General features: G+C 33.5%; 1 protein-coding gene across 3 annotated transcripts in view; it reads right to left on the bottom strand.

Moving 5' to 3' along the window:
* The window catches only part of LOC129246274 (F-box/LRR-repeat protein 20), an 85,053-nt gene extending 60,141 nt beyond the window's left edge, over positions 1-24,912 (bottom strand). For all 3 annotated transcript variants that reach the window (XR_008582455.1, XR_008582454.1, XM_054884965.1), the window contains exons 1-2: positions 23,474-24,912; positions 10,192-10,308 (exon numbers count right to left, since the gene is read on the bottom strand). Coding sequence is in view for 1 of the 3 variants with exons in the window: in XM_054884965.1 (XP_054740940.1) it covers positions 10,192-10,308; positions 23,474-24,610 (1,254 nt within the window). In the remaining 2 variants the exon portion in view is untranslated. The remainder of the gene's footprint in view (positions 1-10,191; positions 10,309-23,473) is intronic.
* Positions 24,913-25,876: the final 964 nt, after the last annotated feature.

The raw sequence follows: 25,876 nt of genomic DNA, 5'->3' as shown, positions 1-25,876 counted from the left end.
CGTGAAGAGAATACTTTTCATGTATTTTGTTTTTGTAAAATTTCCCGAAATCACCAATTAAACTAATATCCACTTATCGAGGCAGCGATACCGATAAAACGGAAAGGAAGTCGGCCTTACACAACTTTTCAGTATTGATTCTGATTTTATCGACGTAAATTTGCATCCACTTTCATGTGTTTGAAAGAAAAGTGTAGTTTACTAGGCCCCACATAAGAGTAAATGGGCCTAAATTTTAGTGAGCTTTAATTAAAATAAGAGCAATTATTGTAAAATCCATTTTCCACCTGTGGTAGTGGTAGTATCAACATCACTAGTTCTGAAACTAGTGCGTTGTACCAACCCAACCATAAATTATATATTATACTAATGCTTAGTAAATAATCGCAAGTACAAATACATACATACATATATGTATTAAGCAAACGCACACGCACTTTAGTGAAATTATCTGAAATCGCTCGATGCAAATGCTCGATGTGCGTTGTTGAATCAACAAAATTATGTATAAACTGGAATTGCGCAGATTATTTACTTTATTCTCCTTTGTTTAACTTAAAATAATGCAAATTTCTGAGTAACTCCTATTTTACGATATAACTGCGGTAGGTGTAAGTGAAGGGAATTGGTGTCAATGAAAAATAACCAATTCACGCAGTTAATTCGTGAAAAATTTACATTACACATCTCTTACTTTAAGGGGTAACACCACTGTAGAAATTTCAAAAAATTGATTTTTTTTTATAAGCTTAAAAAATTATTTGAACCTTTTAAAATACAAAAAAAAAAGTTTTATACGTTACCGAAGTCTATTTCATAAATATTTTAAGCTTTTAACCAAGCGTTAGTGACTGCTACCTAACGACTTCTCCAAATTTCCAAACTTTAAACGCGTTTTTCTCAAAACACGTTTTCTGAAATTGGCACGCAGCATAACTCAAACAATTTTAAATATTTTTAATCAGGTTTTTCACTACGTCTGTATAATAACCTTCTTTAGAGAAGAGCGTAGGGAATTTTCGATAGATTAATTTAAACGATTGTTGTAATTATTTAATTGCCGTTTTTTTAGTCCAAAATAGAGTTTTTTCCTTCAAATGCTTGCTAATTCCACAAAAATAAATATTTTTTAAATCCCCTACGTGTTTCTCTAGCTATTCTTATCTAGATTAAGAAAAAAATGTTTCTTTGTTCCAGATTAAAATTTGCACCCTCTGTGCTGCGTGCCGCGGAGCTCCTTCAAGAGAAACCACTTTACAAAAATGTCTCCAATGCCGCCATTTTGTAAAATTTTTCGATCAAACTTTGTAGTTTTGTATTTTAGTATATAAGTAATAACTTCCCAAATCAGAGTGATTGTTTCCCCTTTCCTTCTATACAAAAAAATTCTTTAAAAATCGTGTTTATTTTACGCGTGTACAGTGGTGTTACCCCTTAAGGGGTTAGGTGGGTTACAGAGGTTCAAAAAAAGGGTATTTTTACTATTTTTTTTTTAATATATACAATCATTTATTTTATTTAAACAATTCAGCATATCAAAGATACATATTTAAACAGTATTTTGTGAAATTTTTATTTAAAAATTCCGAAAACTCAGCCGTTGGTACCTCATCTCCCTTAACGTCTCACAAAAAAATGCTCTTGCCGTGGACAGCATAACTCATTATTGGTTCATTTAAAATCAAAAAACCAAAAATATTTCGTTAGTACATGGATAAATCTCGTTACTGGACGAAGGAAAAAAAAATAAAATTTAATTTGAATTTTTGACAGACTTTGAACAAAAAAACACCTTTTTTGGTCAAATTTTCGTCATGTGTTGGCTCGAAAAAATTAGTTTTAATAAAAATAAAAAAAAATCCTTCGTTCACTAACTTGATAATGTTATTCCAAAGATGTGTGCAAAATTTGAACAAAATCGCTTCATAACTTTTCGAGAAATCGTGTCCACCGACTTAAAAAATCAAGTTTTGAGATAAACGCGTATACGTGCGAAACGCTGCACTGACATGGTCTGATGGGCGGAACTTCTGAAGGGTCTATCTCGTAGAATTTTACTCGGATCAATTTGAAATTTTAGGAGAATATTTTAAACATATTATACTATTTAATAAGACAAAAAAAAAAATAGATTTTTTGAAATTTTCAAACCCACCTAACCCCTTAAGGCTTCCTGGAAAACGTACACAGGCAAGCAATAAATATTTACGATTTAGCATCGAAAATCCATTTGATTTATTTTCTTTAATTGAATGTAATGCAAAAAGTGGAGTCAAAGGAGAAAAGCTGATAAATGGCTGAGAGAAAAGATCAAAACATTTCATAATCTTCGAAAGACTCAAAGAAAGAGATTTCAAAATTTGAAAGAGCTTTTAAATTTTTTTTAATGATTTTAATAAAGAAAATTTTGAATAAAAATAAAAGGAAACGAAGAAATTACAAAACCTGAATATCGTTAACGCCCGTCGATTCACTAGACACTAGTCAAACCCAACTATTGCCCTACTCCAGCCTAACCGATAGAAACAATGATGGGGATTTCTTCTAAATGCCTCAAATTTACTAGCTCTAACACATTTTCGCAATTCGGTAAAAAAATTTGTTTGATATTGGAAGAAATGCAAAAAAACATTGTTAAGAATCAACGTGATGTTTGTGACACTTCAAACTTTCACTTTATTGTAATATACTAAAATTGAATGAGCTTAAAAACTGCATACTCAGAAGTTTTCTAAAAACTCTGATTAAAAAGTAGAAATATTTTATGAAAATTGCATGATTTTTTTTTTTTTGACGTGATAACGTCTTATAATTCGATTTAACAGGCTGCACGCACGAAAAAATGTGTCGTTACCTTGCTCATTACTGTTCATATGTAGTTACCTTGCTCATATTAGTGTTACCTTGCTCATTACTGTTCATATGTAGTTACCTTGCTCATATGTAGTTACCTTGCTCATATTAGTGTTACCTTGCTCATATGTAGTTACCTTGCTCATATGTAGTTACCTTGCTCATATGTAGTTACCTTGCTCATATGTAGTTACCTTTCTCATATGTAGTTACCTTGCTCATATTAGTGTTACCTTGCTCATATGTAGTTACCTTGCTCATATGTAGTTACCTTGCTCATATGTAGTTACCTTGCTCATATGTAGTTACCTTGCTCATATTAGTGTTACCTTGCTCATATGTAGTTACCTTGCTCATTGCATTGAATGAACTGCAAGCGAAAGAGCGGAAGGAACGACAAAGCAAACAAACCAAACGAACGGCAACATTCGACATCTTGCTCTCCCCTACTTAAGTGAGCGTATATATGTATGTATGTATATGCGCATATGTACATATATAAATTCACGTATTTGTATTGGCATATGCCTTCTTATTGATTATTATTATTTTGATTTACTTGAAGAATTTCAAATAAAACCAAGTTTGTTAATAATACCTGTTGTTTTAATGTTATTGACGTGATAACGTCTTATAATTCGATTTAACAGGCTGCACGCACGAAAAAATGTGTCGTTACCTTGCTCATTACTGTTCATATGTAGTTACCTTGCTCATATTAGTGTTACCTTGCTCATTACTGTTCATATGTAGTTACCTTGCTCATTGCCGTTACCTTGCTCATATTAGTGTTACCTTGCTCATTACTGTTCATATGTAGTTACCTTGCTCATATGTAGTTACCTTGCTCATATGTAGTTACCTTGCTCATATTAGTGTTACCTTGCTCATATGTAGTTACCTTGCTCATATGTAGTTACCTTGCTCATATGTAGTTACCTTGCTCATATGTAGTTACCTTGCTCATATGTAGTTACCTTGCTCATATTAGTGTTACCTTGCTCATATGTAGTTACCTTGCTCATATGTAGTTACCTTGCTCATTGCATTGAATGAACTGCAAGCGAAAGAGCGGAAGGAACGACAAAGCAAACAAAGCAAACGAACGGCAACGTTCGACATCTTGCTCTCCCCTACTTAAGTGAGCGTATATATGTATGTATGTATATGCGCATATGTACATATATAAATTCACGTATTTGTATTGGCATATGCCTTCTTATTGATTATTATTATTTTGATTTACTTGAGAATTTCAAATAAAACCAAGTTTGTTAATAATACCTGTTGTTTTAATGTTATTATTATTATTTTTTTTATTATATCTGAAGGAAAAAATGTATGGTAATATTTACCATATCTATACTAATATTATAAAGAGGAAAACTTTGTTTGTTTGGTTGTAATGAACAGGCTCAAAAACTACTGGACCGATTTTAAAAATTCTTTCACCATTCGAAAGCTACATCACGAGTAACATGGATTATATTTTATTTTGGAAATAGGGCTCGAGATATAGGTCAAAACGTGGACCCGGGTAACCTTCGGATGTGTATGTACAATATGGGTATCAAATGGAAGCTGTTGGTGAATGCTTTAGTTCAGAGTATTTCCATCCGCTCCGTGACTAGGGTCTCGAGATAGAGACGAAAACGTGGACCCTAGAATGTGTTTGTACAATATTGATATCAAATGAAAGCTGTTGATAAGTGTTTTAATACGGGGTAATTTTCATACCTATTGATGACTAGGGTCTCGAAATATATGCCAAAACGTGGACCCGCCGTGTCTTTGAACCGAATTAAACCAAACTTACACACATTGTTAAGTAGGTATTGAAGATGATTTCCGTATAGTTTGAATACCTATTGGTAGATAGGGTCTCGAGATATAGGTCAAAACGTTGACCCGGGTAACCTTCGGATGTGTATGTACAATATGGGTATCAAATGGAAGCTGTTGGTGAATGCTTTAGTTCAGAGTATTTCCATCTGCTCCGTGACTGGGGTCTCGAGATATAGGTCAAAACGTGGACCCGGGTAACCTTTGGTTGTGTATGTACAATATGGGTATCAAATGAAAGCTGTTGATAAGTGCTTTAATACGGGGTAATTTGTTATGTTATGTTATGTTATGTTATGTTATGTTATGTTATGTTATGTTATGTTATGTTATGTTATGTTATGTTATGTTATGTTATGTTATGTTATGTTATGTTATGTTATGTTATGTTATGTTATGTTATGTTATGTTATGTTATGCTATGTTATGTTATGTTATGTTATGTTATGTTATGTTATGTTATGTTATGTTATGTTATGTTATGTTATGTTATGTTATGTTATGTTATGTTATGTTATGTTATGTTATGTTATGTTATGTTATGTTATGTTATGTTATGTTATGTTATGTTATGTTATGTTATGTTATGTTATGTTATGTTATGTTATGTTATGTTATGTTATGTTATGTTATGTTGTGTTGTGTTGTGTTGTGTTGTGTTGTGTTGTGTTGTGTTGTGTTATGTCATGTTATGTTATGTTATGTTATGTTATGTTATGTTATGTTATGTTATGTTAAAGTATATGTTATGTTAATGTTAACTCATTCTCTATATCCATACAAAATATGTATCAAACAAATAAAATTAAAATTTTCTTTTGAAAAATGCAACCATTCAATCAGTATTTTCTTATGACGTTATCACGTTAAACTATCGTCAGTAAACCGACTTTGCAGACAACCTCTTTTTTTTTTGAATTTCGTATGACGCTTGGAACTTAAGGATGTGGATTTTGTTAAGAAATTTACTATATTCTTATTGAAAATTAATTAAAATTAAATTTAAGAAAACAAATGTCAAAACTTATAGCAACAAAGGATACGTGGGTTTTTTTTGCGTGTTTCTCCCGTTCAGATCATATGGCAATTTCTATATGTAATGCGAACGCAAAGGTCTTTGAAAATAAATCCTAAAACATTTGTGTACTTGGGCAGCTTTTTTAACTGATATTCGTATCAAAAAATGCCCATTTATACGGCATCGAACTTAAATTGGCGGAACCTAAAAAGGTGAAACTGAAAAGTAATAATTTTTGAAGTCAATGAAAACCTAGCGATCGTAAGAACTTTAGGTCAATTTTATCTATAATTTACACACCCTAAAAAAGGTTATAACCAGGGGTGGGCAAAAGCCGGCCCGCGGGCCGGATCCGGCCCTCTTGCTAATTTTATCCGGCCCGTTGAAAAATTCCGCACATAAATTTACATCCATAATATTACAAACATAAAATAAAACATCCAAAATATGCATCACATTCATTAAAAGAACTTTAAACTGTAGCAGAAAACTTGGCAAAAAACTTGAATAAGCAAGAAAATATATTTACCAAACAAAGTAATATAGAGAAATCTACAACAAAAGCAAGTTATGTTGTCGCACACAAAATTGCTAAGTTATGTAAGCCGTTTTATGAAGCAGAATTTGTTAAACAATGCATGGTACAAGTGTCGGAGATATGTTGTCCTGAAAAGAAACATATTTTTGAAAATGTAAGCCTTTCAAGAAGAACAATAGTACGACGGATTGAAAATATTTCAGGAAACTTACTTGACCAGCTAAGAACAAAAATTGCTGATTTTACCTATTGTTCTCTGGCTTTAGATGAGTCCTGCGATATTACTGATACAAATCAATTATTAATATTTATTCGCGGCATTAACAAGAAATGCGAAATTAGCGAGGAACTTCTTAGTGTGCATCCAATGAAAGATACAACTACTGGTGAAGACTTTTTTCTCGCTCTTGAAGAGTGTTTAGTTAAAGTAAGTTTAACTTGGAATAAAATAGTAAGCGTCACTACGGATGGTTGTCCTAGTTTAACAGGGAAAAATGTAGGCTTACTTAAACGAATTCGCGACAAAGTAAAAAAGTTACAACCAGAACACGATATATTATTTTTGCACTGCATTATTCATCAAGAAGTGCTATGCAGAAAGGTTTTAAAACTGAATCACGTCGTTACTGTTGTGACCAAAGTTGTGAATTTTATTCGAGGACGTGCCGTAAACCATCGACAGTTTGTTGAATTTTTGAAAGAAATTGAAAGTGACTTCTATGAAATTCCTTATTACACTGAAGTGAGATGGCTTAGCATTGGTAAAGTTTTGGACAGATTTCAATATTTGCTTGATGAAATAGTATCCTTCTTGTCGATAAAAGAAAAACTACATGATTTTCCTGAATTGCAAAATAAAGCTTGGCTAAACGATTTCTCATTTTTAGTAGATATCGTAAAATATTTGAATGAACTAAATATAAATCTACAAGGGAAAAAACAATTCGCTTTCAATATGCACTCAAACGTCAAAGCATTTATGACAAAACTAAGTTTATTTGCTGAAAACTTTAATAATAAATTATTAAATCATTTCCCCTCATTGCAAGCACGGCGAGAATCATTGAAAAATACAGATTTTTTTAAATATAGTACAATAACACAAGACCTGCATTCTGAATTCCAAAGAAGATTTCAAGATTTCAAAGCTATTGAAACACCTTTATCATTAATTAGCCAACCTTTCAATTTCGATGTGCAAGAAGCCCCTGTTGAAATTCAACTAGAACTAATTGACTTACAATCAAATATTTTACTAAAAGAAAATTTTCACTCAAACGAATTGAGTGCTTTCTATGGCGCTTTGAATGATGAACATTTCAAACATTTTTTGAACTATGTTCAAAAATACCTTGTTTTATTTGGTTCGACATATATTTGTGAAAGAACTTTTTCTTTAATGGTTTCCACGAAAAATAAATATCGATCACAAATTACTGACGAAAATCTACACTCGGTATTAAGGATTGCTGCAAGTGATTTGGAACCCAATTTTGAAGAAATAATGTCAGATGAACATTCGAGATTTCACGTTTCGCATTAACTTTAAATATTTATTTTACCGTTTGATGTTTTTCTTTTCTTTTTTGAATTCTATTTACTATTATATTTACGAAATTCAATATAAATGTTAAATTGTAATAACTATGTGTCAATATAAAATAATTTGTATCATTAAGACATAAATAAGTAACAAAATAAAATGCTTCATTGACTGGTTTATCTAATAGGCATTTATTTATAAAAATATTTCTTTAAAAATTACGTGACATATTTTATTCAAAATGAAATGATACTTAGTGTTTTTGTCAAAAAAAAATTGGCAGGGAAAAAACTCCATCCAAAACATCCGCTTGTGCAAAGCATATGCGGTATAGTCCTCCGGCCCGGGAGACATTTTGAAAATTTCATTTTGGCCCGCGCTTTAAAGTATTTGCCCACCCCTGGTTATAACTATCTCCAAAATAATTTCATATTTAGTCTTCCACTCTATCAAAAGTGCTTTGAAAACTGATTCAAGCGGATGCAGAAGTGTTAACTTCCAAGAAGAATATTTGGAAAAACAGTGAAGCCATTTTCATTATTAATTTACTGTGTTCTCATTACTGGGTGCAAACTATAAAAGAAGCCCTCATAAAATGATGCGATAAAAAATACAGAAATGCAAATTAAAATAGAGAATAATAAAAATATCGAAATCTAAAGCAAACTGCTACTTCCAAGTACATGAAAAGTGTAAACAAACAAAACTGCCAACAGATACTTAACAAATATTTCACAAATCGCACAAACGTGATTTGAATGTGAATTTCGAGATAAAAAAGGTATGATGTTTTGTAATGCTAGTTTTCTCAGCGGCGATTCAAATCAAGTAAAGTAAGAAATGTCTATACATATTTATGTTTTTTTAATGCACTTTTTCTCCTTTTTTGCACATATACCGGAAATAATAAATATTTGTTAAAGTGTAATATATTTTTTTATGAACCGCATAGCGAGACACTGGGGCGTGGCTTAATGAAATTCCTTAATAAGCGATATAAAGAGTAGCCCAAATCAGGCAGTGGCAAACAGAAGGACAGAAAAGAAGAAATGGAGCGGAAAAGAAAAAGTACTAACAAACTTTTTAGTTTCTTTTCTCATGTAAAGGCCAAAAATGGTGATATTTTGAAATGATTGTATGGGGAACCCCCCAGGGGAGTTTCAGGGGGTGACCACTGGCATGGGTGGATCGGCCGTCCAAAGTTATTGGGGGTCGGTCATACATTTGGACTCGATTGGAGCACTCTAAATGGGTCAAAGTGGGATTTTTCGTTTGACCCAAATTGGGGGACATCAGAATTCGTTTTAGAGGTATGGTTCCTTCGGCAAAGTTTCTTATTTTGATCCCTAGAATACGATTTTCACAGAGCAATGAGCGATTTTTAAATCGACCCGCCCTAATACTTATAATACTTACTTAAAAACAAAAGTTACATACGGGCTGAAAAGTCCTAGGCCTAACATATAGATGGGACTAGTTTTATTACATCCACCTCTTTTTCAGGTAGTACTAAGTTTATAAAGACAGCTGTTAAATTTCATGATATTCTATTCATTAGTTCGTGAATTATTGTGTTAAGAGTGACGCTACTTTTGTTATTTTCAAAACAATGGATCAAAAAGATGTTCATGTTTTAATTTTCCACTGCTTCTTGATGGGAAAAAATATCGTTCAAGCAAAGCAATGACTAGAAAAGTGTTCCGCTCCATCACAAACAACAATAAAATGATGGTTTTGCTGGTTAGTGGCGGTAACACCAGAAAACTTAAAAAAAAAATCCACAAAACCGTTTTGAATGATAGAAAAGTGAAGTAAGTAAGTAAGTGAAGTAGTTTGCTGGCATCTTAAAGATATAAAAAAACGTGCTGCCTTTATATGGCATGAGCATTTGACTATTAGAAAGCTCTGTTCAAAGTGGGTGCCGCGTTTCCTCAGTGTTGACCAAGAACAAGAACGCGTTGGATGATGGCAAAACATTGACATAACTACATGAATTTCGAATTGCTTCCACATCCACCGTATCCGCCAGATTTGGCTCCCAGCGTCTAATGGCTGTTCGCAGACTTAAAAAGATATTCGCTTGTAAGAAATTTCGCTCGAATGAAGAAGTTATCGCTGAAACTAAGGCCTACTTGGAGACAAAAGATAAATAGTTCTACAAAAGTGGTATTGAAATGTACGAACGGCGCTGGAATGATTGCGTTATGCTTGATGGAAATTACGTTGATGCATAAAGCTAATTTTAAACAAAAAAAAAACGTGTTTTCTTTGTTACGCTCGGGACTTTTCAGCCCAGGTGTTATCATACAGGTTTAAAATCTTCTTCTACGTTTATATATCTTTTGCTTCCATTTTTATAAATCAAAAAAATATGAAAATATGTTCTTCGCAAATTACCTGTGCACATCTGCATAAAGACACCACATCCAAATAGGAGAAAATACGTAAAAGAATTTCTTTTGGCAGTTGTTTTATAGGTTCATCATCCGTATCCGATGAACTGAGGAATGTTTGCTGCAAATAAAAACAAAGAAAAAAATACAATTTCTAATAAATCTAGTGCCAACGGATTAGCTCATTAATAAAATGTTTATTTGCATATAAAATATGTATGCATATTTATGTGTATATGTATGGATTGTGAAGAAAGTCTAGGTGCTTTGAGTCAACTAAAAATTATTGTGAGTGATGAAGGAAATGTTGGGAATGATGTAAAATTCATTTTAAAATCTCAACTAGAAAAACCGGTATAAATATATAACAGACATAATTTTATTTATAGATTAGCAAATTAACAAACTATTTCTTGGCATAGGTTCTGTGGCAAGATTTCTGGTATGCGAAAATGGTTACACAATAAAACTAAATTATTATAAAATAAATATTTGTTTATTAAAGACGAGCATAACCAAAACCCTAAAAGAAACAATAAAAAATAAAATAAAATATAATACATCCAAAAAAAATACAATTCAACAATTATATTAAATAAACTAAAATAAAAGAAACAAAAATAAATAATAAAATGAACAATATTAAAATAAAAATTTATATGTATTTGTTCAATATTAAATAAAGTTAAACAAAATATATTAGAATAAAAAATATCGGTTCAATAAATAATTAATATAAAATATAACCAAATGCATTACTTTATTAATAAAATTCAATTAAAACTAAATATTAAAAAAAAATTAATTGTAATACACCTGAGTTTAATAGAATAAAAGAAACTAAAATAAAAGAAAATAAACTCAAATTAAATAAAGTAATCTACAATAAATTTTATTATAATATATAATACAAAATAAAAACAAAAATATAAAAATGTTAGGTCAATAAATTAATAATATTAAAACAAACTGAATTAAATAATAAAAAAACTGAATTATATTGTAATAGCGTAAACCAAATAAAAAATAAAATACATCAAAACTAAAAATATTATTTATTTGTTCAATAAACTAAATCAATAAATATGTTAAAATAAGATAAAAAAAAACAATTTCAATAACATAAACTTACATAAATAGACCAAATATAAATTAAATAATTTATAAAAAATAAAATGAAGTATAAAAACAACTAAATAAAAGGTATTCAAAACAAAATTAATTAATTAAATTAAATTAACCAAAATTAAGTAAAGTAGCCTAAAATAATATAAATAAAACACTAAAACATATTAAGGTATATTAATAGTCTGGTCAAATACTTATTTGTTAAAGATATTTTTTAGGATTTTGTTTTTTAAGAAAATAAAATGCGATCCTTTTGATTTTATAGTATGTTATTATTGGCATCACTACTTTCGTTTTTTTTTCAGCCCTAACTTTCCATACTACAGTCTGATTTCCAGCCGAAAAACATACCTTTTTTCAAAAGTCCGCCATTTTGTTATTTTTCAAAAAAAATTTCCCATTGTAGCACCTGCCAGAATGACAAGCCTCCAGAATAATAATCAGTTTAACTTTTTCATTTCAGATGTCCCGAAGAGCCAAAATCCTGTTGACAAGACGCTTACTTTGGTGCCACACTACTACAAAAAAATATGTATATTAAAAAAAATGTTTTGGTATCAGGTCAGTCCACAAGTTCGTGGGTATTTTACCCACAATTTCACTTTTGTACGATTTTTGCATACAAAAAATTTCGGAGAGAAGATGCAAAGCGTCCTAAATCTCATCTGGAGAACTTCGTATGAGTTTCGAACTATCTGAAAGAGATTTAACTTATAATTAAGACTTCCTATGGCAGCACGCAGTATAATTCAAGAATTATTTATATAAAAAATAGCAAAAGCGAGAACTAGTCATGGATCTAAATTCACGAGAAGCGTACCAGTTCGTTACTACTAAATTTACTTGCCTTTCATAATACCTAAGTGACCACACATTCAGCAAGTAGTTAATTGCGTAAGATTAAAAAAAACCACAAAGGCAGTCTATATGTCTATCGACAAACACCTCTTTTGCAATGACCTTGAATATGGCTTTATCATTGCGCTAACATCAACAACAACTATAACAGTAATAACAACAAAATTGACGGCTAAAGACAGCCAACCGAGTATATGTATATATGGATATCGATTTACACACACTTTTATTTTCTTTCTCCACACAAAGTAATCGGCCCAATGTCCATTTATTGGTGATTACACACACATACATATATCCATATTGACAGATATCAAATGTGTTCCCCTCCACATCACCACCACCACAACAGGTGAATAAAAGGAACTATTAATTAAGCTAGCAAAACTCAAAAGCAAAACAAAACGAGCAAATAAATAAAAATAAATCATTCCGTACGCTTTTTCATAAGCTGCTTTCAATTTTTTTCGTGTTAGACTAAAACGTCACAAGAAAAGGAAATAGCAAAAAAAAGGGGTGATTTGCCGCAACAATTGCTTGTTTGATGTTGCTTTGTTTGGCAACAACAAGAACCGCAATTGCAAATTACGTATAAAGTGAAAGGTAAATATCCATTTACTGCTGGCCTTATCAGCCACAAAGACAGCACAGCACAACCTAAGACAAACAAATTCGCAAAAGTACTAACAACAACAACAACAACGAGAATTATACAAACTGAGCATTACGACTAGCCGAATACTCGTAGAGCAAGAAGCTGTAGAAAAGCCTTTGAGTACTTGAAAATCCAACTAACTCGAATTTGTGAGAGAGAAAAGCGAGAAGCATGCAAAATATGAACTCTAAGCAGGAAAATTTGTTGTATTCAAGTTGGAAAATTCGAATGTTTCTTATTTCTAAAATTGTTCCATCTTCCTTTTTCTCGTAAAATGCTCAGAATGAATTGTAAAAACAAATACATGTATTCAGATGTTGAATTACAATTATAAGGAAAATATACAATTTATTAACTTTATAAAAAATTAGAAAAAAAATTTAACTGACAATTTTTCTATTCTTAAGCCCGTTGGACTATTTTTTGTGGGGAGCCATTAAGGATAAATGGACAAAGGACAATACCATCCAGAGACGATTGATGCTTTAAAACACGAAATCGAAGTTGCCATTCATGAAATTGGAGCCCAAACAATCGAAAATGTGCTTAAAAATTGGGTGGATCGAATGGCCTACTGTAAAGCCAGTCGTTTCAGTCATTTGAATTATTATAATTATCCATTCATAAATGCGAATGTTCAATCTTCAAAAAAAAAAAAGTTTGAAAAAATATTAATTAGTTTTGTTTTTATAGCCGATTCAAAAAGCAAATTTTACATGGCCCATCCTATATTTGGGTCACTTGACCTGTAATGGCTCTGCTGTTTTGTTCTACCGATTTGATATGGCACCCTGTGATTATTATCTATTCGCGAAACTATCATACATTTGGCAATGAAAGAAAAGCGTCATGAATGGATAGAAGTCATTTAAGCAGCTGTGGTCGCCATGCAAAAACTACTTTCATACGAGGGGGCATATGGATATACATACAGTGTGCCGCATAATTCTTATCACAATGTAATATCATTATTTTCTCACCGCTGAATCCCTTTTTTGTAGCAGAACACATGCGTTATATTTATTTGTTTTAAAATCGGTAAAACGTTTACCGAAACAATTGAATTGATGAAAAGAATTTATGGCGTTGATTGCCTATCTTGTGCCAGTGCTCATGAACGGTTTACACATTTCAGAAATAGTTGTGAGGACATAAATGACAATGAATATATTATGAAAAATGTATCGAAATCGGAGTTGCATATTTCCACAACATCGATTTATCGCATTTCAACTGAACATTTGGGCTTACGAAAGGTCTGTGCACGTTTCATTCCGCACAAGTTAACTGAGGACCAAAAATTTCTCAGAATTCAATATTCGAAAGACCTCATTAAAGAGGGGAGGAAAGCCGAGAACTTCCTTTACAACATTGTAACTGGTGATGAAAAATGGTGTTTCCAACACGAACCTGAAACTAAGCGTCAAAGTGCCGAATGGAATGCCCCAGATGAGCCACCACCCAAAAAATCGCGTTTTTAGAAGTAAAAAATCAAGTCAATGCTCATTTGTTTTTACGATTCCAAGGGAATTGTACACAAAGTGTTCGTGCCAACGGGCCAAACCGTCAGTGCAATTTTCTATCTTGACGTTTTGAAACGTTTGTTGCATCGCATTCGTCGAATTCGCCCTGAATACCGCGAAGGGAGAAGCTGGCGCTAATTGCATGATTATGCACTTATGATTATGAACTCATTGATCCACTCTTGTGACTGATTTTTTAACTAGAAATCGCATTTTAACCATTAATCACTCACCGTATTCCCCTGATATGGCTCCCTGTGACTTTTACCTATTTGGAAAATTGCATTTGGTCACGAAAGGAAAACGTTTTGCGTACGTAGAGGCCATCCAAAAGGCTTGTACCGACATCCTGAAGGACATTCCGGTCAATGACTTGAAACACTCTTTCGAAAAGCTTTTAGATCGCGCAAAATAGAGTATCGGGGTCAGAGGGGCTATTTTGAATAAATAAACTGGAAGTTATGAGAACAAAGCTCCTACCGTTTCTATATTAGCTCAGTCTTGTTTATTTTGGACTTTACCTTGTAATGCGGAATGTTATTTTGCCGAATTGCAAAGAGGAAAAGCCAAATAAATAGCATAATGATCCTAAACACACGAGTCGGAAGGCCAAGGATTGATTTCGCGTAAATAAAGTTGAGGTTATAAAATGGGCAGCTCAGTCCCCGATCTCAAGCCTATAGAAAATCTGTGGGGGGGACTTAAAAAGAGCAATTCAAAACCGGATAACAATCAACAACTTCGAGAAATTGTTAAAAATGTGTGACTTATGATTTCGAAGCAGCGTTGTAGGCAATTGATGGACTCCATGCCCCACTGTTGTGCTGCCGTAAAAAAAAATTTGGGAAATTGAAGTAAGTATTACTTACAGCTTTGTATCTGAAACTCACCTTGTAGTTAAAACACTCCAGTGGCAGGCCAAAAAAGCTCACATCAAGGATGAAAAGGTCCATAGTGAAACAAATTCACGAAAAATTGCAGTGCGGCCTTAGATAGTCATTACTATCACAAGCTAACGCTAACAAACTACTGCTCTAACTCACGTTGCGCACTCAGTGAAATATTAAGATATTGTTTGCTTTTTTTGTGGTGAGACAAAAAATATGTTATATAATCTCTACAGGACCCAAACAGAGTTTAGATAAAGCTTTAAACAGCCCTAAAAAATAAGAACATTATTCCCACTCTGAAATTTGGGAAGCCTAGTGTAATGGTATGGAGCTGTATTTGTAGAAAAGGTATTGGTGTCATTAAAGTTATAGAAGAAAACATATCAAAACGGATCAAACGAATTTATTTAGACATTTTACGTAACAATTTCAAACGAAGTGTGGAAAAATTTGGGCTCATTGAAATTATCAAATTATGCCAAGATATGATCCCACGCACATGTCTTACATATGCAGGTCTTCGTTGCTACATAATTGCTCAACCCAATTAAAAATTTATGGTCGCACTTGAAAGAGAAAGTGACACAAAGGTGTCCTACAAACAAAAAACAACTTGATACGGTGCATCAAAGAGTAAAGGGGAAAAGATGCTACAAGAATATGACCTAATAAAACTTATTACATCAATGTCCAGGAGGTTATAATCGATAATAACATAAAAAGAATCATATGTATATGTATAGTACATTTATTTAATCTTTTATTTTATTGATATCTCAAACGAATTTTGAGACAGTGCCGAATATAACATATTTTTTTCCAATCACCTTAAATTTTTTTTTTTTTTTCATAAATAGCGGAAAAAGGCAATAAATTAGATTTTTTTTTTTAATAAATAAATAAATACGTGCATTTTACTTTCCAAATCCGCTTTAAACATTTTTGCTTGTCAAATGTTTTCATATGAAAAGATGTATGAGACAAATTGTATGTAGATTGCTCGTTTGGCACGCACCTTAGAAAAGCGTACATAAAAACAGAATGCGAATCAAAAAGAATATTAATCACAAAATACACACTGCTTATTTCTATTTGCAAAAAGTTCAGTTTTTAATGGAAAAATACTTGTTTTTTTGTGTAGTAGAGTGTTACATTTTCAAGAGCCGTCTGATCCACTCTCTAATATTTGAACGCTTTAACAATTTCTAAAAATATCTATGTTGTATATGTATCCGATTTTCGGCTTTCGACAGTTATCAAATCTGATAATTTTTTTTTAGAAAAATTCTCTATTTAAAGTATTTTTTATTTATGAGGGATTTACTCACTCTCAAAAAGTGATTATTAAATTTCACAAGCAGTTCATTGCACTTCGGTGACAGCTTGCGTTTGAATGTGATAAGACGAACTTCAAGAGGCATTAAGGGAAAGGAAGAAAGTTGATAGCAAAAGTAGAAAAGCAAATATTATAGAAGAGTTGTGATAAAAAAAGAAAAACAGCCAGTGGAGTGCCAGTGAATTGATTTTGAATTTTCATTCCTATAGTATTTAATTTGTTTTTCGGCGCATGACGAAACGGAGTTGCTACTACGCAGTGCTGATTTCATAAGCTATCATATCGCTGTTATTTATAATATTTATCTGGTGTTTTGTGTTTTGTTTTTTTTTGTGTAGGCATTACGATTGCGGTCAAGGAAGTTTAACAGCAAATATGCATGCAAACACTCACATATATTTGTATGTGGGTATAAGTACATATGAATACAATTTACAAACGCATGTTCATATGTAGTCTATACAGCGACTTTCTTTGTTTGCCAAGATTTTATTTCGCAAATATTTGCAATTTCACTTTACTTTGGCTGGTAACTGAGCGAAACAAAGAAAATTTTACAGAAGTCAGTGATGGAGTGCAGGGTGAAAGTGGCAAAGAGTAAATAAGCAAATATTTTGTTTGCATTAAAGGGACTTTTGTTTGTTTTTTATTCGTATTTTGAAGTTCTTACGGCGCTGCAAATATTTTCTTGAAATTTTATGTTTTTCTTTGTGCGCGTCAGATTCTATGCCTTGCATATTAGCTGTCATATTTTTTAAAATTTTTATATATTTCCATTAAAAAGAGGAAGTAGAACGCATAATCCGAAATATACTGAGGCTTCAAAATGTGCTGTTTTGAGTTATATGACTCGGAAAGGTGAAACAAAAGTCGTTTCTTTTATCTCATAGTTCATACTATGGCTTCTGAACTTTCCTGCATATTTTTGTATCAGGCAATTCCCTGTAAAAACAGCGATAACAGTCGATTTATGTATTTTTCTTTTCAAGCAAAAGAATAGTTCCGCTTAATAGAGCTCCAATAAACTCACTAGCCTGCCTCTTTGCTGGCACTCCATGTACCCACTGTGATCAGGTACCCAAGTTGGTAGTTATTGCTGTTGTATCAGCATATGCACATATGTATATGTACATTGCCCGTACATTTATAAATAATGCTGCTGGAGTGACAGTCCTTGACAGGATATAAGCTTTGGCCGTTTCGGTAGCGTAGAACCGCTTGTCATGGGGACGCTTGGAAGCAACTTTGAAAGCTTCCAAGACAATGAGTGCTCCAGTCTTTCTGCCTGTCCAGGCATAGTTACACCTGTTTTGACAATAGCAGCGCGACATATTGCAATGTTTTGACTTTTGTTTTTTTTTTTTCTTTTATCGATTTATCATCACTACACCATATAGGAGGAGTACCTATGAAATAACATGACTGACAGACACCGTAAAGCAATCTTTTGCATACATATTTATCGTACTTTAATAAACCGTTAAAAGCCACACGGAAATAATAGAAGCTTCTCTTGATAAACAATACGAAATGAGATGACACATTGTTCTGGAGTATATTCCATGGCTTATCCATTGTAGCTATTCGGATTGGTATGTTCCTTAATCTTTCACGAAACTCAGTTATTTCAATGTTGAATTTTAATGAAATTAATAGAAGGTCAGATGAAATCGGATAACCAATTTTTTCGACATCTCATCACCGATATTCTCGCATTCTCAAAGTCTTCCCGGCCACCCTGCAATCGCTTAAGCCAGTCAGAAAGCACAAAGACTCAGTTACAATTTGTCCTGGTTTCATGTAAAACCTCACAACAATTTCTTATTCCATTGTTACTCTTAGCAATGGTGGACTAGTCGATCAGGCACCAGACACAGGCAGAGTTCCTGAACATGACTTCTGATTGAGGTCAAAACATCGACAATTAAACGAAAGCTACTCGTATAATTGAATTTATGGTTTTATTGTTAAACCGACCTTGAGCTCACCAACTTTAAAACGAATGAAAGCTGTGGCTACACACATTTGTTAGCGGAAGCGAGAGGGATAGCAATCGAAATGGAAGGTTTCATCTAAACAGTTGACGATAGTTGGCGTTTGACATATACATACGTACATGTTCTAAAACAGCGCCAGTTTTTTTTATTTAACAGCCTCACGTTGTCCACTAGGGTTTACGGTGTTTCTTCTGCCAATGAGTTAGAAGACTTAAAAAAAACTTGCTAAGTATAAATTAAAAAATAAGTATTCACTGGCATTTTAACGAAGATTTACGGTTTTTTGTTTTGAATTGTTTTCTGAAAAGAAAGTGCTAATACAAATCCAAAACAACCTTCCACACAGTGTAAACCTCTGCGAAAATTTCCATCATTCCAAGATGGCTAACGAACATTACGGCGTTTGGAAATCCCTCCGCATCAAATACAAGTAAATAAGTACAAGCAAGCCCATGGGAAAGTTGCTCTGCATTTACCTGTGCATTCATTTCACTCATTCTTTCCACTTGCTATCTGAACAGCCAAACAAAACATTTCACTCGTGCACCTAGTTGTTGGTGTCAGCGAAGTTGTCACATGCCGGTAGCATATTAAACTCTCCCACATTGCCGCCTATCACCTTCCGTGCAACTCCCAGATAGAAACATACTAGGGGAGGTCAAAAAGTTTGCGGTGAAACGGTTACAGACGACAAATATTGTTTTATTTAGCACTACTTGGCAAACAAATTTTAGATAAATGTGTTAATCACCCCTTGAGGTAACGCTGAATAAAGATGAAAATCGGGGGAAAAAGCATATATCAAAGAGAAAATTAAAAAAAAATCCTTTATGGAGAAAATTTACCAGAATGCAAATTATCACAGATCCAAATGAAAGTCATGCCAACTACAGGCACTTTTGCCAAGGAAGTAGTATGTATATTCAAGCTCAGAGAGTCAGTTGGCGGGGATTACGGCTAAGGCAGCCCGATTGAAATGACGTCATCGTACATTATTGAAGTAAACGTATATCGCCGAAATGGTTGAATTTTTATCTAGGACTAATAGGAACGTTCACTCTGAACATTTTGGTATGGCATTAGAGCACTGAATGTTCCCGGCTGACAATGCACCCTTGCACGATAACTCTCGTTCGCCGATAGTGATGACTATACAACACAATTGAGGCTTCAAAAAACTTAAGGAGTGTAGAAGAAAAAATTTACTGCTTTCACTTTTTGAATAAATATACTTCTAGACTTACTAAAGAAGTAGGTTATGATTTTTTGCGAAATATAAATATTCACTACTAGGTAGGTACCCGGGTCGTGGAAAGCAAAGGGGAAGTGAACAAGAAGTCTAGAAGGGAAGAGAGAAGTGAAATTTTGTGTTACAATGGGTTCGATAAATCAGGAAGTGTACTTAAATGAATGCTTAGAAAAACGTCGACTCTACGTCTGAATGACGTTCGGAATGACGTTCCCATGAAAGTTGGTTCTACTTAACCGGAACGACCCGAATTTATATGCGGCCAAGGACTATCACTTCAGCAGCATTCCACATATAGGTATGTACAACAACCACAGAAACGTATTTTGAAATTTGTCAAGCAGCATAGGGCCATAAATCTCAAATATAACATTATTTTTATTCCATTCCATTTCATTTTACTTAATTATATTTTCTTCACTAGCTGTGCCTTCCAAATGTGCGCTGGACGACAACCTTGACGTGATCCCTGTGGGTTCCATTCGATGGCTTGCCTCGTGATATCTTGTGGAGCGCTTTTAAATAACTATTTATTTCCAAAAAAGAAAGAGCTTCGTACAAAAAACATTTACTCACATATGCAATTTAAAAAAATTGTATTGAAAATATAAAAATATTATTTCATGTTCAATTTAACATTTCCTTCTCTTAATTCCGCATACCTTTTGACCTGACCTCCCACTGACGTAAGTAAAAGTCTTAGCACAGCTACTTCTCGGCTGGTTTTACCATAGTATTTATTTATTTATTTATTTACTATGAAAGCCTCCCCTTTTAACAGATCTCTTTATTCTTTGTTTTTAAAGTAAACTTTTACTCCTGGCTTTCCATTTTTCACCCACATATTGATTTACAATTAAAGTCATTAACTCTTTGTAGTCGCGTGCTTGGTTTTGCTTTTTCTTCTCTTATTTTATTTTTTTTAAGTTATTGTAGCTTTCTATTATTTGTACCTATTGTTATTGTTGCTACTGCCCGTACAAGTATCTGCTGTTTATGCAAAGTACCCACAATTTTACGAGCACATATTGATTTATAGCACATTCACCATTATCGGTGCCGTTGCGGAACAACAACAGGTTTTCCATACGCCTCTCAAATTCAACGTCTAAATGAATGGTGAGCAGAAGCTTAGGCAAATAGGCGAGTGGAGGAGTGAGAAACTTCAAGGCAAGCCAGCTGTATTGTTGGCTTCTTGACTCGTACAACCTTAATTATATGTAAGTTGATTTATTAGAACTGAATGCACAAATCGGGTTATTACCTCTTTAAGGAAGCAATTTACGGGATTTGGCGTAAAGCTTATGAGAAGAAAAGAATGTAATGTTGATTCATTATTTAACTTGTTGACTTTCGATAATTGTCGTATGACATAATTTATGGATTAGTAGGTAACAGAGAACATTGAAGTTGCTGATAATTTATGGGCAGTATCATTTAGTTAATATGAAATTCGTGGGTAATAATGAAAAGATAGGAAGTAAACATGGCATTGAGTATTTCCAAATACAACATGGAACATCACTTCGTATATTATTACAAGCAACGACAAAAACATCAAATAGAATTATAGCCAAAGTTTAGCTTAACTCTTTCAGACCCTGAAGTGACCATAATTATGTTGGCTGTCTTGGGGACACAAAATCAACACGGATTGGTTTATCGATAATCGTATATGGTATTATAGAATTGTTGACTTTTTTGATTTAGAAGGCGTGAACCCCAATATGAATGAACCTCTACGAACTCCATTAATTTATTGTATACTGCAGCTGTCTAGTTCGAAATTGTCAAATATGATTGACGTACGACATCATTTGTAATTTTTTTTTTTTTTTTTTTTTTTGGAAAATAACTATACTTTTCTATCTATAAAATAAAAAAAAATATATATAGACATATTTTTTTTTATCTATAACATACAAATATAGTTTTATAAAAAAAAAAAAAATAAAACAAAATAATAAAACAAACAAAAAAAATAAAATTGCAATATGTCGCGTTGCTCTTATAGTGTGTTTGTACCTATGTACTGTGAGCGTCAAAAGAAAGTGTACACCACATAATGATTAGTTTTGAGTATTTCCATAATTATTTATTTTGTAATTTCCATTTTTTTATATAAAAATATATTTCACACTACAACAAAAAATATGGAGTAGGCTTTAAATGGAGAAAGTGCACAAGACCGCGAACAAAAAAAGTCTCACAAATCAGTGTATCACTATATTTTTCTAAAAACTCTGAGCAAAAAGTTTGAAATATTGATGGAAATTTGCCGAATTTTCACAAATTTTATAAAAAATTCAAAACTTTGCTTTATATGGTTCATCAACAAATAATTGAAATTACAAAATAAAAAATTAATTGTAAAAACTTATCAATATGAGGTGTACACTTTCTTTTGACGTTGGCTGTATGTGAGAAGTGATCATTAATTCGATTTTGACCACTCATGAAAATTGCAACAATTTAGTTAAGATACCAGCCTTTTTCAATAAATTCTCTTACACATATGTACATACATACATAGTGTCATCAATATAATGTGTATAAGTAGTATATAAATGAATATGTATATGTATATATATCTAAATATGTGTCTATGTAAGGCTATGGCCGACGAATGATGTGCAATCGCTTACAACGAACTCTTGCAGCAAATGGGCGTAAAGTGTGAACTCAAGCGTAAAAACGAATGAGTAGTTGGGTAGTTGAACAACAACAATGCAATGGATGGAAGAAACCCGATAACACAAAGTGAAAATAAATAAAGCAATGCGCATTGCACTACATGGGAACATAAAACAAATGTAGAGGCATACATGTAAACAGCTTATATGTGTGTGCGTGCGAGAATTTACATATATGTATATGGAAATATGTAAGTAGATACATACATATGTATATCAATTGGCATATGCACCTGTGTTCACAATAACAGCAGCGAGAGATATTGCAAAGCTTTGATTATTTTTTAATTAAATTTTTTGCATTATTATTTTATAAAAAATACAGTTCATTCTACAGGAAAAATCGTACCTAAAGTCTCAAATTATGTACATAGCTTTTTAATCAGTATTTCTAGAAAAAAATTGTAGAACATTTTTTAAATGCATCTTGAGTATGCAGTCTTAAATCTCTTTGAATTTTGATACCAGCTTGAAGTAGCTTAAAAATGCATTGATTTTTGATTTTTTTTTTTGTTCGAGCATCCCTATTTGAAATGAAATGCTTAACACCGTCAACAAAAAGTATAATCAGCAATCAACGCAAATTTGGCAATAGTGGCACAAAGTCGTACCAAAACTGAATGGAATACAAAACTGTGTACTCATAATTTTTCTAAAAATTCAGACTAAAAAGTTTGAAATTTGGATTCAAATTTGTTGACTTTTTACAATTTAAAAAAAAAAATTGATACCATGACTTATATGGATTTAGTAGAAGTATGAACTACGAATATTTAAAATAAATAAAAATGATAAAATGAAATAACAAAATAAAATGAAAAGCAATATAATCAAATAGTTAAAACTTTTCAATATGCCGCGCTGCTATTATTGTGAACATAGGTGTATGTAAATTCACATATGACTTATAAATAGCAAATGTTAGATAGCAAAGCATATTGATAAATTCATATTTACTGGCACTTCCTCATCCATCGAGTCCTCTTCGTCCATTTTGATGATGGCGCTGCTCTCGCCAGCAACTGCACTCACGCTGCTACCCGTTGTTGCTGCTGTTGTGTTAACCGTTTGCAATAATAATGCTTTTGTATGGCCGCGCAAATAGCTACTGTTGCTGCTGTTGCTGCTACCGCTACCACTATTGCCTCTACCACAGCCGGCGCTGTAAACAATCGCTGCTGCAGTTGCTGCTGCTGCTACAGCCGCCGGCGCACTGCCACTTAAAAAGTAATTATTACCGCCGGCTATGGTGAAACCGTCAGCAATGGTCAATGCCACAGCACTACTGCTGGCTGTCGAATTGGCGTACGAGGCTGTTGGCGATGATGCCGATGTCGAATTCGAAGATACGGACGCAGTTGCGCTAGCTGCTAAGTGAGCGTTTACGTTTGCTGTCGGCGCAGAGGCGGTAGCTGAAACTGAGGATGATGCAGACGTTGACGATGATGAAGATGTATTCGAAGTGGCCGAACGCCAAATACTACCACCAAGACCACCAATTAAACGTCGGCCACTGCCAACAATGCCGCCAACACTATTGCCAACCAACAAGCCAAGGCCACTGCTGCCGCCGGTGCTGTTGTGACTATTGTGGTTATTGTTATTACCGTTGCTGCTGTTGCTGCTGCCGCTTGAGCTATTGCTGTGATTGTGTAATAAGCTCAAATTGAGGCCGCGTTTGGCGCTGCTACTATTATTGTTGTCAGTCTGTGTGGCGTTGCGAGATGCACGCGTTGGATTTAGTGGCGCTGCACTGCCTGCGCTGACGCTACTGCTACTACCGCTATGACTACAAGCGCTACTGGCTTGGCCACTTGTGCTCGAACTACTACTGCTGCTGCTGCTCGGATAGAGCAACTCTGCACTACCGCCGCCGCCACCACCGCCTCCGCCACCAATACTAATGCTGCTGCCGCCGACGCTGCTACTACTGGCGATACTAATGCTGCCTGCCACGCTGCTCGCCCCAATGCTCTCACTGCCACCACCACCGACGATGCTATCAACACCAAGACTGCCGTTACCACTGCCGCTGCCAACGCCAACGCCAACTCCACTGCTGCTATTCAAAATTGTATTATTTTTGATGAACATTTAAGGCCGACGACGGTTGCCGCGCTATGCTGAGGCGTTGAAGGAGATGTATGTCGAATCGGTTTTTTTTTTGTTTTAATTTTTTTTTTTTTTATTATTCGCTTGTTTGTTTGGCTCAAAGTTGAATGCGCGTAAACAACAGTTAGTAGACGGCGAAGAAATTAAATTTGAAACTGTTAATGGGGTGAGCGTCTTTTTCGGCCTTTTCAAAAATTGCGTTTTAGCACTGCTAATTTAAATTTTTCTCAATTTTTGTTTTTTTTTATTTGCTATAATTTTCTTCGTACGCTTTGCAAATGTTGCTAGTAAAAAGATAGCAAATAATCACTAAAATATAAAATTATCTTTACAAAATGCTGTTTTATTTTTATTTGCTGCTACGGCTGCTGCTCTTTGTTCTTCGCCAACACGCTCACAATGCACGCGACACATCCGGCACTTTTGACACAATTATCTGCTTCTGCGTTGTAGCGAAAAAAAATAAATGCAATTATTCTAAAAAAAAAACGATAAACACCAACACAAGCAAATATAAACAGGTTCTTCGTTCGCATCGTCGGTTTGTTGATCTGTTGTCCGTTTGTAGGCACAGCCACTTTATTTGTAAATTTGTATTAATGTACATAATGTATGTATGTATGTGGATCATTGGAAACGCCAAAATTGTGCGGCGTCTGACAGCGAACGCCTCCAAGTTGACCGACGTTTGCACGCAGATTTTATGACATTTTAGCGTTGGCTGATTTTTAAGCTAAGACAAGGCGTCTGCCGTTACATCAATTCATACAAACACAGGCTGACAAATGTTAACAGGTAAATGAGGGCAAATGGGGACAACAAAGGAAACACATAACAAGACAAGAATTACAAAAAATCAACAGTAAATGTGAATTATATTTTAATATGCAAAAAAAAAAAGGTGCAAAATATAGATGTACCTAGTTGTAGGGGCGCTTAGAATTAGGTGAGGCTTATTATGAAAACAAGTCACCGCAGTCAATATCTGTGAACATTACGCCTATCAACCTTTTTAGATTAGTTAATCAATATATCAAAGTTATGTATTGCATTTCATTACAAATTTTTTACGTTCAATATGAAATGTCCAATTTTCACACCATTTGAGGTTCAGTGTTGTTCAGCTTTGTGAAATAAAACCGTTTTTGGGAAGTGCAGGAAGCCAATCTGAGCTTTGAGATAAGCTCACTTATGGTTTTATTTACTAGAATGGAATGGCTATATGTGAGTAGGTATATTTTTGAACAG

Source organism: Anastrepha obliqua, chromosome 4 (assembly GCF_027943255.1).
Source record: "Anastrepha obliqua isolate idAnaObli1 chromosome 4, idAnaObli1_1.0, whole genome shotgun sequence".
Classification (NCBI taxonomy): Eukaryota; Metazoa; Arthropoda; class Insecta; order Diptera; family Tephritidae; genus Anastrepha; species Anastrepha obliqua.
Note: the sequence above shows the minus strand (reverse complement) of the source record. Positions and strands in the feature narration are given on the sequence as shown.